This window comes from Dipodomys ordii, unplaced genomic scaffold (assembly GCF_000151885.1).
Source record: "Dipodomys ordii isolate 6190 unplaced genomic scaffold, Dord_2.0 Scaffold11, whole genome shotgun sequence".
Lineage (NCBI taxonomy): Eukaryota > Metazoa > Chordata > Mammalia > Rodentia > Heteromyidae > Dipodomys > Dipodomys ordii.
The window spans coordinates 3,499,609-3,514,691 of NW_012267227.1; the positions used below are offsets into that span (position 1 = coordinate 3,499,609).

The 15,083-nt window shown below is 38.0% G+C and overlaps 1 protein-coding gene across 1 annotated transcript in view; it reads left to right on the forward strand.

The window, feature by feature from the left end:
- The window catches only part of Herc1 (HECT and RLD domain containing E3 ubiquitin protein ligase family member 1), a 176,802-nt gene that overhangs the window by 30,239 nt on the left and 131,480 nt on the right, over positions 1-15,083 (forward strand). Inside the window, exons 2-5 of the mRNA XM_013009926.1 lie at positions 334-1,289; positions 6,679-6,774; positions 11,645-11,839; positions 13,025-13,336. Of these exons, the coding sequence (XP_012865380.1) occupies positions 360-1,289; positions 6,679-6,774; positions 11,645-11,839; positions 13,025-13,336 (1,533 nt within the window). The 5' untranslated portion in view covers positions 334-359. The remainder of the gene's footprint in view (positions 1-333; positions 1,290-6,678; positions 6,775-11,644; positions 11,840-13,024; positions 13,337-15,083) is intronic.

Here is a 15,083-nt window from a genome sequence, read left to right on the forward strand (position 1 = left end):
AGGATTTATTGTTTACTGACTGAAGACCTGAAGAGAAAGGTCTATCTGAAGAAGTCACTGTTTTTAAAACAACTTTTTAATTTTGGAACTTTAGACTTATGGACACATTGCAAAAATGGGTCAGAGTTCCCATATGCTTTTACCCATTTATTTCCATCCTGATGTTTATATCTTAACATGGTACATTTGAAAAAACTTAATATTAGAACTGTACCATGAGCTTAATTCCAGACTTCACTTGCATTTTGCCATTTAGGTATCATGAATTGTAAGTTTAGAAACATTTTCTGAATCATCCTTGTAAATATTTGACTGTTTTCTCTTTCTCTGTAGAACTAATGGCTGCAGAGTAAATCAACATGGCAACTATGGTTCCACCAGTGAAACTGAAATGGCTCGAACACCTGAACAGCTCCTGGATTACAGAGGACAGCGAATCTATTGCCACAAGAGAGGGAGTTGCTGTCCTGTATTCTAAACTGGTCAGCAATAAGGAAGTAGTACCTTTGCCCCAGCAAGTTCTATGCCTCAAAGGACCACAGTTGCCAGACTTTGAACGTGAGTCTCTTTCAAGTGATGAGCAGGATCATTATTTGGATGCCCTTCTCAGTAGCCAGCTAGCACTGGCAAAGATGGTATGCTCGGATTCTCCATTTGCTGGGGCTCTTCGAAAACGACTGCTTGTACTCCAGCGAGTCTTTTATGCACTTTCCAATAAGTACCATGACAAAGGCAAAGTGAAACAGCAGCAGCATTCTCCGGAGAGCAGTTCTGGTTCAGCAGATGTCCATTCTGTCTGCGAGCGTCCTCGATCAAGCACTGATGCACTTATAGAAATGGGCGTTCGAACTGGGCTAAGTTTATTATTTGCACTTCTGAGACAAAGTTGGATGATGCCGGTGTCAGGACCTGGTCTCAGTCTCTGCAACGATGTTATTCATACTGCAATTGAAGTCGTGAGCTCATTGCCACCATTGTCTTTAGCAAATGAAAGCAAGATTCCTCCTATGGGTTTGGACTGCTTATCACAAGTAACAACATTTCTTAAAGGAGTAACTATTCCCAATTCTGGAGCAGACACATTAGGTCGTAGATTAGCTTCTGAACTGCTTCTTGGGTTAGCAGCTCAGAGAGGTTCTCTTCGGTATCTTCTTGAATGGATAGAAATGGCTTTGGGGGCTTCAGCAGTTGTAAATACCATGGAGAAAAGCAAACTGCTATCAAGCCAGGAAGGAATGATTAGCTTCGACTGCTTTATGACCATATTAATGCAGATGAGACGTTCTTTGGTAGGTACTATAAATGTCAACTTTAAAATATGCAGCTAACACCTCGGAGAAGTCAACCTAGCTATTAATAACTTGGTGGTAATTGTGGTTGATTTCAGAGTTCTTTTGGTACTTACTAAGTTAATATTTTGTGTACTTCAGATGAGGAAGCTTAAATATACATATATATATATATATATACACATGTGTATATGTATATATGCACACATAAATACACATATATGTATGTGTGTGTATATATATGTGTATATATATATACATAGTATATATCAATGGTATAGTATATGACCCACTATATCATGAATCAGATTTATAGTTTTAGAATTTTTTTTTTCAATATTGGGGTTTGAACTCAAGGCTTTATGCTTGCTAACTTCTTTGTGTTTTAGTAAATTTATATATTTAATGGAGAGGCCTTGGCTAGTGAGTATGGAGGTCTTTTGAAAACATCTCCAGTTGCATTGCTTAGTTTTTATTGATCATGTATTATAGGCCAAGTATTATTCATAGCCCTAGAAGTGCAGCCTTAGCAATATAACTTCTGTAACCTAATAGAGCAGTCAGACAATAAATACGTAATTTCTTTTTTTTGTTGTTGTTAGTCATGGGGCTTGAAACCTGGGCCTGAGTGCTGTCCCTCAGCTCTTCAGCTCAAGGCTAGTACTCTACCACTTGAGCTACAACACCACTTCCGGCCTTTTCTGTTTATGTGTTACTGAGGAATCAAACCCAGGGCTTCATGCATGCTAGGCAAGCACTCTACCACTAAGCCAGATTCCCAGCCCCTTATGGTATATTTTCAAAGGAGGAGGCCTTTTGAAGACTGAGAGGTGTGATCCTAGACAGTATTACTTCTTAGAAGGAAAGGGGTGCCTAAGGAAATCAGACTACTTTCTAATTCTTCTTTTTCATTAAACATGTAACAAATTTATTTCTGATTTTCCAGTTTCCTCTCTATTTGAGCTCTCATTTGTGGACAAAATACCAACACTTAGGAATCACATTTCTCTCCCAAGCCCATATCCTGTAATATGTAATTCTTTATTAGGCCAAGGGTACCCCAGAAAATGAGACTTTTATTAGAATTCTGAATCCACTCTGGAGAATAATCATTTGTGTTTGGTTTAATTTGGTACTCAAAGTCATCTCAGGCCTGTATTATATAGAATATTAATAAATCTTAGACTGGCTTTAGAGGAAAGGCATGCTTATTTAATTGAATTTGCACTAGTCATTCTGCCTTTCATGATAAGTGAGATAGAGTCTTACTCTTGTAGTCTCCAGAAACCTTTTACCATGTAGTCTGAGAACTCAGAAAATATGTAGAGCCTTTTCTGGTAGGCTAACCTCATGTTCTCTGCCTTGAGTTTCTCTATTCTTAGATGAATGGAACAGGATTTATCTCTAAGCTATAAGTTATAAGTATGAGGCACATAACAATCAGTTGAATTCCTGTCACAAAGCCTAACAAAAATAAAATCAATCTATAAATTAAATTTACTTGGGCAAGTCTTACTCTCCATTATAAATACTAATGCAATTAATTGTGTTTGAATAGGCACATATGAAACACTTATTAAGTTACGTTTAAATAAGAGTATGGGAAAAACCCAAAGATTTTCATATTACTGTGTTAGCATCTATCTTCAAATTTTATAAAATATAGCTGAGGGTGTGACTCACATGATAGAACACTTATCTAGTAAGCACTAGGTCCTGGGTTCAAACCTCAGTACCATCCTAAAAATAAAAACAAAGCTACAATATAAATCCTTTTGGCCTTTGATGCCACTAGATATTTACTAAGCTTTTGTGCCCAGATACTGTTAGATACTGGGTTAAAAAGATAAATATAGGCTGGGTGCCAGTGGCCTGTAATCCTAGCTACTCAGGAGGCTGAGATCTGAGGATCACTGTTCAAAGCCAGCCCAGGCAAGAATGTCCATGAGACTCTTTATCTCCAATCAACCATCAGAAAACCAGATGTGGTGCTGTGGCTCACGTGGTAGAGTGCTAGCCTTGAGCTGAAGAGCACAGGGACAGGGCCCAGGTCCAGAGTTCAAGCCCTACAACTGACAGAAAAAAAAAAAAGGTAAATATAAAATATAACTGGGCATTGGTGGCTCACACCTGCAATTCTAACTATTCAGGAGGCTGAGATCTGCAGTTTGTGATTCAAAGCCAGCCTGGGCAGGGAGGTCCTTGAGACTTTTATTTCCAGTTAACCACCAGAAAAGTTGTGGCAAAAAGAAATGGCACTGTGGAGCTAGTTAGCCTTGAGCAAAAATCAGCTGAGACAGTGCTTAGGCCCCAATTTTAAAAAAACAAACAAAAAGAAAAAAAAAAAGAAAAAACGATAAATATGTTTGGTAGGGGCTATGCCTTTCAGGAAGGTTTCTTTTTGCCTTGTTGAACCCAGGATCTCACACATGCCAGGCAAGTGCTCTTCCACTGAACCACATCCCTAGCTTGCATTGCTGTTTTTAGCTAGCATAAGTTAAATAAAAGAGGGATACACAGCTATGTAAAATTAATGGGCTAAGTAGTAAGACATCTACTTTGAGAGGAATGGAATAGGCTAGAAGGGAAGAGGTAGACAATGCCTTATGGGGAAGGATTCTTAAAGTTCATTGAAATAGAGGACTTTTCCTATCAATGTTAAGTGTGTGAATTGGAGGAACTGAGGTGATTTACAGAGAGAAGATCAAACTGCAGAAAGCACCAAGGTGTGACAGTGAGACAGCAAGCCTCTGGACGTATGGGGTGGAATAGGAAGAGGCTGTAAGTAAGGCAGGCCTTGTGTGCTATGCTCTAGGGTTTTTTAATCCCTCCTTGCTGTCAAGGAGGGATTAAAGCAGTTTTGAGTAAAACTAGATAGCAAGAACATAAGGAACTATATTTCATTTAGTCTGTGTTCTTGTCTGAATATCTTAGACAAATGTGGAAGAAAAAAGGTATCACATTATTTTGGATGGTAGTTATTTAAGAGAAATATAATTAAATGAAGACTTGTAAAACCACAAATTTACATTATATTTTAGTTTTCATTTGGACTGTTGAACTTCCAACTGTATTAACAGTATACCAAATTATACATTTAGCAGGCTATGTTTTCCAAAATTTAGTTTCTCTAAAAATACATAACCAGGAATTGGAGGCATGACTCAGTTGGTGGAGCGCCAGCCAATGAGCAAAAGCATCAGGTGTAGTGGTACATAGCCTATGATCTCAGCATTAGGGGTGATACAAGATGACTGTGAGTTCAAGCTAGCCATTTAGTGAGACCCTGTTTCAAAAAACAAAAAACCCAATTTTAGTTTTTAAAAACAATAATATCAACAGTTATGGTTATTATTCAGCATGCTTACAAGAAAAACATACTGAGAAATCTGTGTAGGATAGGTTTTAGAGATGTCAAATTCTAACTGACTAGAGTTAGAGTAGGTCATCTAACTTTTGACTTGTTTGAGGGAGGGAAGAAATCAGTGGAATTGTCTTAGAGTTTGTTTGGAGGATGTTTTATTGGCTTAGTTTTCTTCCTTCAGTGTTGAATATTGAACCTGGAGTCTCAGGCATGCTAGGTAAGCCTTCTACCACTGAGCAATACTCCAGTCCTGATTTTATTTTTTTTTAATTTAGCGAGCATTTATTAAAGGTCCTCAATTTTTTTTTAATTCTTTCTCAATGCACATGCTACCAGTTTTGATATCTTACTATGTACTAGAAAAAGTGCTATGTATGTTTTATACATAATTTCAGTTAATCTTCTCAATACCTCTAGATGTTACAGTATTATTTTCTGTCTAAAGATGAGAAAACTTACCAGTTCCATGGCTAGTAAGAGCCTTGATTGAAAACCACTGAGAACTTTATGCTGTTTTCAGGATTTTCCTTCATGTTGTAGAAAAGCATAAAAGAGGGATCATGCTGGTGTTGGTACAAGCTCCCAGAAAGCAAGCACACTTCCTTATCTGCTTTTGGTTTGGTAATCATTAGAGGTGTCTTTTAAGTAATGGAGGCACAGACCACAGTTGTGTTTTTCTGTAGAAATGCTACACAGCTACTTATAGAATTTGGTGATCTTATGCCAAAATATACGCTGATATTGAAATACGTGTCTAGAGACTAGATATTTTTGAGCACTCAGCTTTTTATGTGATTTTAGGCTTACAAGTCTGAGCGTTAAACCTTACTACTCAAAGTGTGAGCCTCAGGTAGTAGCATGGACATCACCTGGGCCTTGTTAAAAATGCATAATCTCAGGCCTAGCTATACTTCTGAATCAAAGTTTGTATTTTAACAAGATTGCTAGATAGCACTGCCCTAAATAATTAAAAAAAAAAAGAAAAGAAAACTGGCTTGGCAGCGGAAAGATAGCATCTTATGACCTAGCAATAAAAGAAACAACCCAGTAAAGTTAAAGATCTAAAGATGAGGAGTCATATCCTGTGATTAGAAGACTAGCTATGTTTACTGAAAGCGATCTAAGAAGTAGATATTTAGTGATAGCAAACAGAAGAGAATAATTAATAGAAATTAGTGGGCTGGGTGCTGGTAACTCATGCCTATAATCCTAGCTACTCAAGAGGCTGAGATCTGAGGATCTCAGTTCAAAGCCAGCCTAGCAGGAAAACTCTGTGAGACTCTTTTTTTTTTGGGGGGGGGGAGGTCCGGTTGTGGGCCTGAACTCTGGGCCTGGGCACTGTCCCTCAGCTCTTCAAGGCTAGCGCTCTACCACTTGAGCCACAGCACCACTTCCTGCTTTTTTTTCTGCTTATGTGGTGCTGAGGAATCGAACCCAGGGCCTCATGCATGCAAGGCAAGCACTCTACCACTGAGCTACCTTCCCAGCCCCTCCGTGAGATTCTTATCTCCAATTAACCACCAAAAAACCCAGAAATGATGCTGTGGCTCAAGTGGCAGAGCACTCACCTTGAGCTGAAGAGCTGAGGGACAGCGCCCAAGCCCAGAGTTCAAGACCCACAACTGACCAAAAAAAAAAAAAAAATATATATATATATATATATATATATATATATATATAAATTAGTGGTAGGGTGGGAGTAACAGAGACCTGATTGCCCCCAAAATACATAACTGGCAAAACTCCTCCTCCTTGACAATTGTGGAGTTTTGTGACCCTTGGAACAAATCCCTGGTTGATAAGATAATCAAAAGGGATTTTAGTTGCTGAATTGACCATTTGACTCAATAGCCAAATCTTTTAGAACACTTTTGTGATAAAGGCTTTTATATCTAATGGTAGGATTTGGTTCAATGTATGTAATCATGAAACAGTTCTTCAGGTATATATTTTGAAGAGTATTTAAATGATTTCAGTACATATACTTCTTTTTCTTGCTATATATCCCATTGTGTTTCATTATAGGGCTCATCTGCTGATAGAAGTCAGTGGAGAGAACCGACTAGGACATCTGATGGCTTGTGCTCACTCTACGAGGCAGCATTATGTCTCTTTGAAGAGGTATGAAATCTTCATGACTTTGTGTTTTTTTTTTTTTTTTTTTGAGTCCGGTCGTGGGGCCTGAACTCTGGGCCTGGGCGCTGTCCCTCAGCAATTCAGCTCAAGGCTAGCGCTTTACCACTTGAGCCACAGTACCACTTCTGGCTTTTTTCTTTTTGCTTATGTGGTGCTGAGGAATCGAACCCAGGGCCTCATGCATGCAAGGCAAGCGCTCTACCACTGAGCCACCTTCCCAGGCCTCTTTTTTTTTTTTTTAATTAAAAGTTAACTCTATTTTAAAAATGTTACAGCATGTCTTTATTCCTTTAAAACAATCCATTCAGTGTTTGGAAAAGTTCTAAAACAGTATCACACCAGTGGTTTCCTTGAGGAAGTAGAACTGGGTGTTTAGAACCAGTGATGTAAAGAAAACATTTTTTAAATGCATATGCTTTTATTTATTTTGAGTTTTGGATCCTGTATTGGTAATTTTAATTAAAATTATTATTATGTAAAGCATTCAGAAAGACATGAATGAATGAATGGCTTAACAAATGACTATTCAATAAATACCTTTCTAATTTGTATTTAGGCAAAGAAATAGAGTTTTGCCAGTCACCTTAGAAAGCCTTTCATTTTCTACTCTTGTTTCCTCCTCACTAGTGTGAACAGTAGCCTAACATGTAGACTAATAGTTTCCTTTGAGTTCTTTATAGTTGTATCATTCAAATGTACATGCCTGGACAGTAGTTCAATTTTGCACTTTTTTTTGCAGGGGTGGAGGTGGGGAAAATCCATGAAAGCTGTTTTAGGAATAGATATCCTTTTTTTTTGCTTGTCATGGGGCTTGAACTCTGGGTCTGGGTGCTGTCCCTGAGCTCTTTAGCTCTAGGTGAGTGCTTTACCACTTGAGCCACAGCACCACTTCTGGGTTTCTGGTGGTTAATTGGAGATAAGAGCCAGCCCAGGCTGGCTTTGAACCATGATCCTCAGATCTCAGCCTCCTGAGTAGCTAGGCGTGAACCACCAGTGCCCTGCTAGATATCCTTTCCCTAATAGAAATAACTGAAACCAGTTCAGAATTCTTTATTTTTTTATTCGGTCGATCTTGGGCTTGAACTCTGGGCTTGGGCGCTGTCCCTGGGCTCTTCAGCTCAAGGTGAATGTTCTACCGCTTGAACCACAGCGCCACTTCTAGGTTTCTAGTGGTTTTATGGAGATAAGAGTCTCATAGACTTTTCTGCCCAGACTGGCTTTGAACCGAGATCCTCAGATCTCAGCCTCCTGAGTAGCTAGGATTCAGGTGTGAGCCACCGGCGCCCAGCTTCATTTTCTTCTTCATCCCCAAATATAATACATCCTGAAGATAGAGGCAACACCAGTAACCTTCCCTGCCTCTGGCTCCAAAGTTTTGCACATTTTTTTAAAAAAAGGAGAGCCAGGCATGGTGGTTAAACCTCCTTGTCTCTTCTTTTTCTCTTTGTCCTTCCCCTTTCTTTTCCTCCATCTTCTTTCCTTATCCATTTTCCTTCAATGCATTTATTTAGAAGCCTAGGCTTTTAGACTATAGTATCTACCACAGTCTGAATTTCCTTCCTTCCTTCCTTCCTTCCTTTCTTTCTTTCTTTCTTTCTTGAACTCTGGGCTTGGGCGCTGTCCCTGTGCTCTTCAGCTCAAGGCGAGCACTCTACTGCTTGAGCCACAGCGCCACTTCCGGCATTTTTCTTTTTGCTTATGTGGTGCTGAGGAATCGAACCCAGGGCCTCATGCATGCAAGGCAAGAGCTCTACCACTGAGCCACCTTCCCAGCCCGACATGAATATATTTCTTTGTCCTGTATATTTTCTGCAAAGTGACAACTAGATCCAGAGGAGTTTCATTATTAATCTCAGGTTTGAACTCTTTTTGGCATGGTATTAGTTTTTTTACTCTAGTTCCATCTGGTTGTTTCTCTTTATAGTGGTATTAATAGCTCTTGATGCTTGATTACTAGATTCATTTGTAGTTAGTTATATGATACTCTAATTCTATAAGGTCTTTTTTATTTTATTTTTTTATCTGTCATGGGGCTTGAACTCTGGGCCTGAGTACTGTCCCTCAGCTCTTCAGCCCAAGGCTAGTACTCTATCACTTGAACTACAGCATCACTTCCGGTTTTGTGGTGGTTTATTGAAGAGTTTCACCGACATTCCTGCGCTGGCTTTGAACTGCGATCCTCATATCTCAGCCTCCTGAGTAGCTAAGATTATAGATGTGAGCTACCGGCTCCCGGCTTACAATGTCTTTTTTATTTATTAGTTGCAGTATTTTTATAAAGAGATGCTTCCCTTATCAACTCTTTGGTTAGTCTGCTATAGTTCATATAAGGAAGAGCAGAAGAAATGGTTGATTCACCTCACCCTTTTTGTTTTCATTCAATTTTCTTTCTTTCTTTCTTTTTTTTAATGTGATGTACAGAGGGGTTACAGTTTCATAAGTCAGGTAATGAGTACATTTCTTTTTGGACAATGTTACTCCTTCCTTAACTCTCTCCCGAGTTTTCCTTTCCCATCATCTCACCCACTTGTATTTATAGTTTTCAGTTTAACCAATTAGTCTTTTCTCCTCTGCCAAACTTGATCAAATTAACTTCATTTAAAATATCATTATGACTCATAGATTTGGACCTATTTGAGTTTTACTCTATTGATGTATTATCTGCAGTTAATAATCATTTTGCTGAATAGTCTCTTCCAGGTGGTAGTCTCCTTAGGATCATTTCTAAATTCTTTTGACATAGGATTAATAACCTTTGATAGCTTCCTTGCTATCTGATAGATAGCTCTATATGATAGAGCACATTGTACCTGATTCATCCTGTACATTTCAGCTACCTATTTCTCAAAAAAGCCCTTGTTGCTTTTGTTGGGAAAGGTGATTTCAAGGCCATGGTCAGGTTGCTAGAGATGTTTACCACTACTAATTTGGTTTTACTGTTTCTAGGCATTTTTATAGTGGACAGAGCTAGGGCAAGGGGAGGGGGAAAAGAAGGAGAAAGGGGGAGGGACAGAGAAGTAGGGGAAAAGAGAACAAAAAAAAAGAAAACAAGGGATAGGAGGGGTATTGTGTAATTATTAAAAACCTTCTTTGCTGGGCTCCGGTGGCTCATGCCTGTACTCTGGAGGCAGAGATCTGAGGATAATGGTTCAAAGCCAGCCCAGGCAGGGATCTCTGTGAGACTCTTATCTCCAATAAACCACTAGAAAACTGGAAGTGGTACTGTGGCTCAAGTAGGAGATTGCTAGTCTTGAGCTGAGGGATAGCGCCCAAGCCCAGAGTTCAAGCCCATGACTGACAAAAACAAAAAACAAAAAACAAAACCCTCCCTTCCTTCCTTCCTTCCTTCCTTCCTTCCTTCCTTCTTTCCTTCCTTCCTTCCTTCCTTCCTTCCTTCCTTCCATCTCCTTTCTTGTCTTTCGTTTTTAAAAATAAGTTATTTATTTTTGTAGTAACTGAGGATTGACCCTATGGCCTTGTGCTTGTTAAACAGGTGCTCTACCACTTAATACCTCCAGCCCTTGTTTTTCTTTCTTTGGTTGCTTTTCAGATAGGGTCTTTGACTTTCCCTGGGCTGGCCTTGAGTAGTTTGTCTTCTTTTTCTTTTTCTTTTTTTTTTTTGAGGGAAAGAGATGTCGGGTTGTGACTTCTCTTATAAGCCTTATAATAATTGATCCCTAATTACCCCTAATATTTTCCTTTTGTTTCCAGCAAAATTTCAGATCCCTGTAGAATGACAATTTTCATTTACATATACTTGTCCTGAAAAGTATTTGTCTAATATATATTTTCTATTGTTTTGAATTATATTTAAAGGTTTTTGTCTAAAGCTATTCTATTACCTATTATTTAATGTGCTGACAAATTAAATGTCGATGCTTTAAGATTCTTCTTATTTTACTTTGTTATACAAAAAGAGCAACATATTCAATGTAGGGTATGTAAACATTGAACCTATGTGACATGAGAGTAATGATGGGAGGGGAGAATGGGAAGAACAATGAAAGGGGTGGTGTTAATCAAGATGTGTTGTACTTATAACACTTATAGAAACCTCTTTGTACAACTATCTAATTAAAATGATTGAATTAAATAATATATGGAAACCGTATAGTATATGAACTGAATGGTAAATAGTTATAACATTATTTCCTCAATCCTTTAGTCTTTAATTCAACCTATTTTGCTCAGGTTAAAACTCTCTAGTGTGGTACTACTATGAAGGTTGTATTACTCTTTCATGTTCTACTTCCCAATTAGACAAGATTATTAAGACAAGATTATTCTATCAGCCCAACACACACATTCTCTTTCTCTCTTTCTCTCCCCTTTTCTCCCCCCCCCCATATATACACACAAAGACATGAAAAACCTAGAAGCCAGATACTTAAGACCAGAATTAATGTCCTTATGGTATTGAATTTGTATGTCAGTACAACAAATCCTAATTGGTAAAAAGGCAAAAGTTAATTCAATTAATATGGTATACAAATAGATAAAAATATTTAGTTCCACTGGAAGTAAGGAAATGTGAAGTTAAAATAATAGTATCCTTCTCTTTCCCTACTTTGTGAAACATTTTTAAATGTTTATCTAATGCTGTTGTTTGCAGTAATAAAATTTATATTTAAAAAGATTTGAATGTCTCCCCTTCCCATTTTTTTTTAACATTTATTGATACCTTCTAGTGATTTATTCCATGTAAGTATTGTAGCTATTGCTATTTAAGACTGTATGTGTTGTTTTTAGATTCGAGCAGTTTAGAGAATTATAAGTAAAGATAGCAAAAAAAACCCACTGTGTAAACTAAAAAAATATTTTGATTCTTTTTTTGTGTATTTTTCAATTTTAATAGGTTTGTAGAATGGCTTCTGATTACTCGAGAACATGTGCTAGTCCAGATAGCATTCAGACTGGTGATGCCCCCCTTGTCTCTGAAACTTGTGAAGTTTATGTTTGGGGAAGCAATAGCAGCCATCAACTGGTAGAAGGCACTCAGGAGAAAATACTACAGCCCAAACTGGCTCCCAGTTTCTCTGATGCTCAGACTGTAAGTTCTGTTATATAATTTTTACACTGGTAGATATGGGAGTATGTATTAAGACTTACATGCTTTGAATTATACCAAGAGTATTTTTTAAATGAATACCAATTCTTGGTTGTTTCTTTTCTGTGTTATTTTCTATACTATACCAGATCAGTTTTCTTTTAATAGAACAGTGAAGTTTTGGTCTTTTATAGGCATGACACCATTCCCAAGTTCAGAAATTAAATTAGGAGCTGGATTTTTAAAAGGCCTGATGAATAGTTTTTACTATTAATATTCAGCACTAAGAACAATAAGACTTAAGAAATGGACTTTTCCCTTTCTCAGTCTGGCATCTTGTTTTTTCTTTTTTTCTTTTTTTTGGTCTGGTCGTAGGGCCTGAACTCTGGGCCTGGGCGCTGTCCCTCAGCTCTTCAGCTCAAGGCTAGCGCTCTACCACTTGAGCCACAGCACTACTTCCGGCTTTTTTCTTTTTGCTTATGTGGTGCTGAGGAATGGAACCCAGGGCCTCAGGCATGCAAGGCAAGCACTCTACCACTGAGCTGTCTTCCCAGCTCCTCTTTTTTTCTTTTTGTGATCACTTAAACAAATTTGTAGCTCTGGCTAGAACTTTCTATTTATTATTATTATTAATTTTATTTATTTATTTATTTATTTATTTGTTTGTTTGTTTGTTTATCTATCAGTCTTGAGGCTTGAACTCTGGGCTTGGGTGCTGTCCCTCAGCTGTTCAGCTCAAAGCTAGCACTCTACCACTTGAGCCACAGTGCCACCTCTGGGTTTCTGGTGGTTTATTGGAGATAAGAGTGTCACAGTCTTTCCTGCCCCAGCTGGCTTTGAACCGTGATCCTCAGATCTCAGCCTCCTTAGTAGCTAGGATTACAGGCGTGAGCCACTGGTGCCCAGCTCTACTTATTATTTATTTCATTAAATTATATGTCTTTCCAAATGGGTATAGATATGTTTTCGTGGTTCTTGCCATTTGGATCCTAAGAAATTTATCAGACATATTTTTTTTTGTTTTTTTCTCAATTACAAGGGGAGGCTAAAACATTGTACTTTGTTGTTTTGTTCAATTGTGAACTGATAACCTGAAAACATAATATACATGATTTTCTTTGAGACTGAAGAATGGACTTAAGTATATACTTTGGTTCTCACATTTTATATTTCTGCTTCTGTTTGTAGATCGAAGCTGGGCAATACTGCACTTTTGTCATTTCTACAGATGGTTCTGTCAGAGCTTGTGGTAAAGGCAGCTATGGGCGACTGGGCCTTGGAGATTCCAATAATCAGTCTACTTTAAAAAAGTTAACGTTTGAGCCACACAGATCCATTAAAAAAGTTTCATCCTCTAAAGGATCTGATGGTCACACTTTAGCATTTACAACAGAAGGAGAAGTCTTCAGTTGGGGAGATGGTGACTATGGGAAACTGGGACATGGAAATAGTTCAACACAGAAATACCCCAAACTAATTCAGGGTCCTCTGCAAGGAAAAGTAAGTGCTTTCTTTTTGTACTTAAAGACAATTTGGATTTAAAGACACACAGTGATAGTATCTTTTAGATTTAGATTTTTCCTTTGGTTTATCCTTCTACCCTTTGGTTTATCTTTTATATATCTACTTTACAAAGTGCTTTCACATACATTGTTCCATTTTAATTCTATATTGTATTTTTGAAAAAGGGTCTTTCTGAATTGCTCCTGGTAGTCTCAAACTAGTGGACTCAAAATCCTTCTGTTTTCACCTCCTGAGAAATTGAGAGTACACATGACATTGGGCCCAGCTCAATTTTAATTCTTTTCTTTTTCTTTTTTCTTTTTGGTCTGTCTGGGGCTTGAACTCTGGGCCTGGGCACTGTCTCTGAGCTCTTCAGCTTAAGGCAAGCACTCTATCACTTGAGCCACTGCGCCACTTCTCTGTTTTTGTTTTTGTTTTTTTCTGTAGGTTAATTGGAGATGAGAGATTAATGGACTTTCCTGCCTGGGCTGATACTCAGATCTCAGCCTCCTGAGTAGCTAGGATTATAGGCATGAGCCACTGGCGCCCAGCTGGAGATAGCATTTTAACAGACCCTAGTGAAAAGGCACTTGAAGTGGTTAAGTAATTGCTGAGGGTCTCACTTAAGTAATTGGTGCCATTAAACCCTAAACCTTGATGATTATTTTTATTTATCTTATTTATTTCTATTTTACTTTTCTTTAAAGAAATCGCATTGTATGGGCCTCTCCACTTTAATATTACCTTCTTTTCATGCAAATTGTCTTACATGAGGATCTTTATAAAAAGTCTGAATTTTAGTTTTATATATCAGAATACAAAGTGGTACATTTTTTCTTTATGAGAGCACTTTTCTGAGAGGATTGACTATCAAATGAATTTTACTCTGTTATAACTTGTAGTATTTTAAGTATGCCAACTCCAGAGCAGTAGGTATTGGAGCATTCTACTTGAAAATATCAGAGGACACTTAATTAGGTGTTGATAATATGCTAGGAATGGTAATACATGTTTATAATCCCAGCACTTGAGAAATAGAGGCTAAACATTAGTTTAAGACCACCCTGTACTACTAAGACGTTGTCTCAAATCTTCTCTCCATCTAAAAAATCGAATATGGAATTTTAAAGAAATTCAGATAAATGCTGGTTGAAATTTTATTTCCCCCCATAATCCTATTTCTTATTGAACTCTAGGCCTAGGCTATCCCTGATCTTCTTTTGCTCAACGCTAGCACTCTACTACTTGAACCACAGTTCCACTTTTGGCTTTTTTGGTAGTTAATTGGAATTAAGAGTCTCATGGACTTTTCTGAGTAGTCTGGCTTTGAACCACAGTCCTCATATCTCAGTCATCGGAATCTGTCTCAATGTTAAAGTTTTTTTTTTTTTTTTTTTTGGGTCCGGTCGTGGGGCCTGAACTCTGGGCCTGGGCGCTGTCCCTCAGCAATTCAGCTCAAGGCTAGCGCTTTACCACTTGAGCCACAGTACCACTTCTGGCTTTTTTCTTTTTGCTTATGTGGTGCTGAGGAATGGAACCCAGGGCCTCAGGCATGCAAGGCAAGTGCTCTACCACTGAGCCATCTTCCCAGCCCTCAATGTTAAAGTTTTAAATTAAGATTTAGATGAAAGTTTACATGTTCTTACCATAGAATTTAAAATGTATTAGGTACCAGTATTTTTTATTGAAACCCAAAATATAATGTATCTATCTTTCTTCCTTCCTTCCTTCCTTCCTTTCTTTC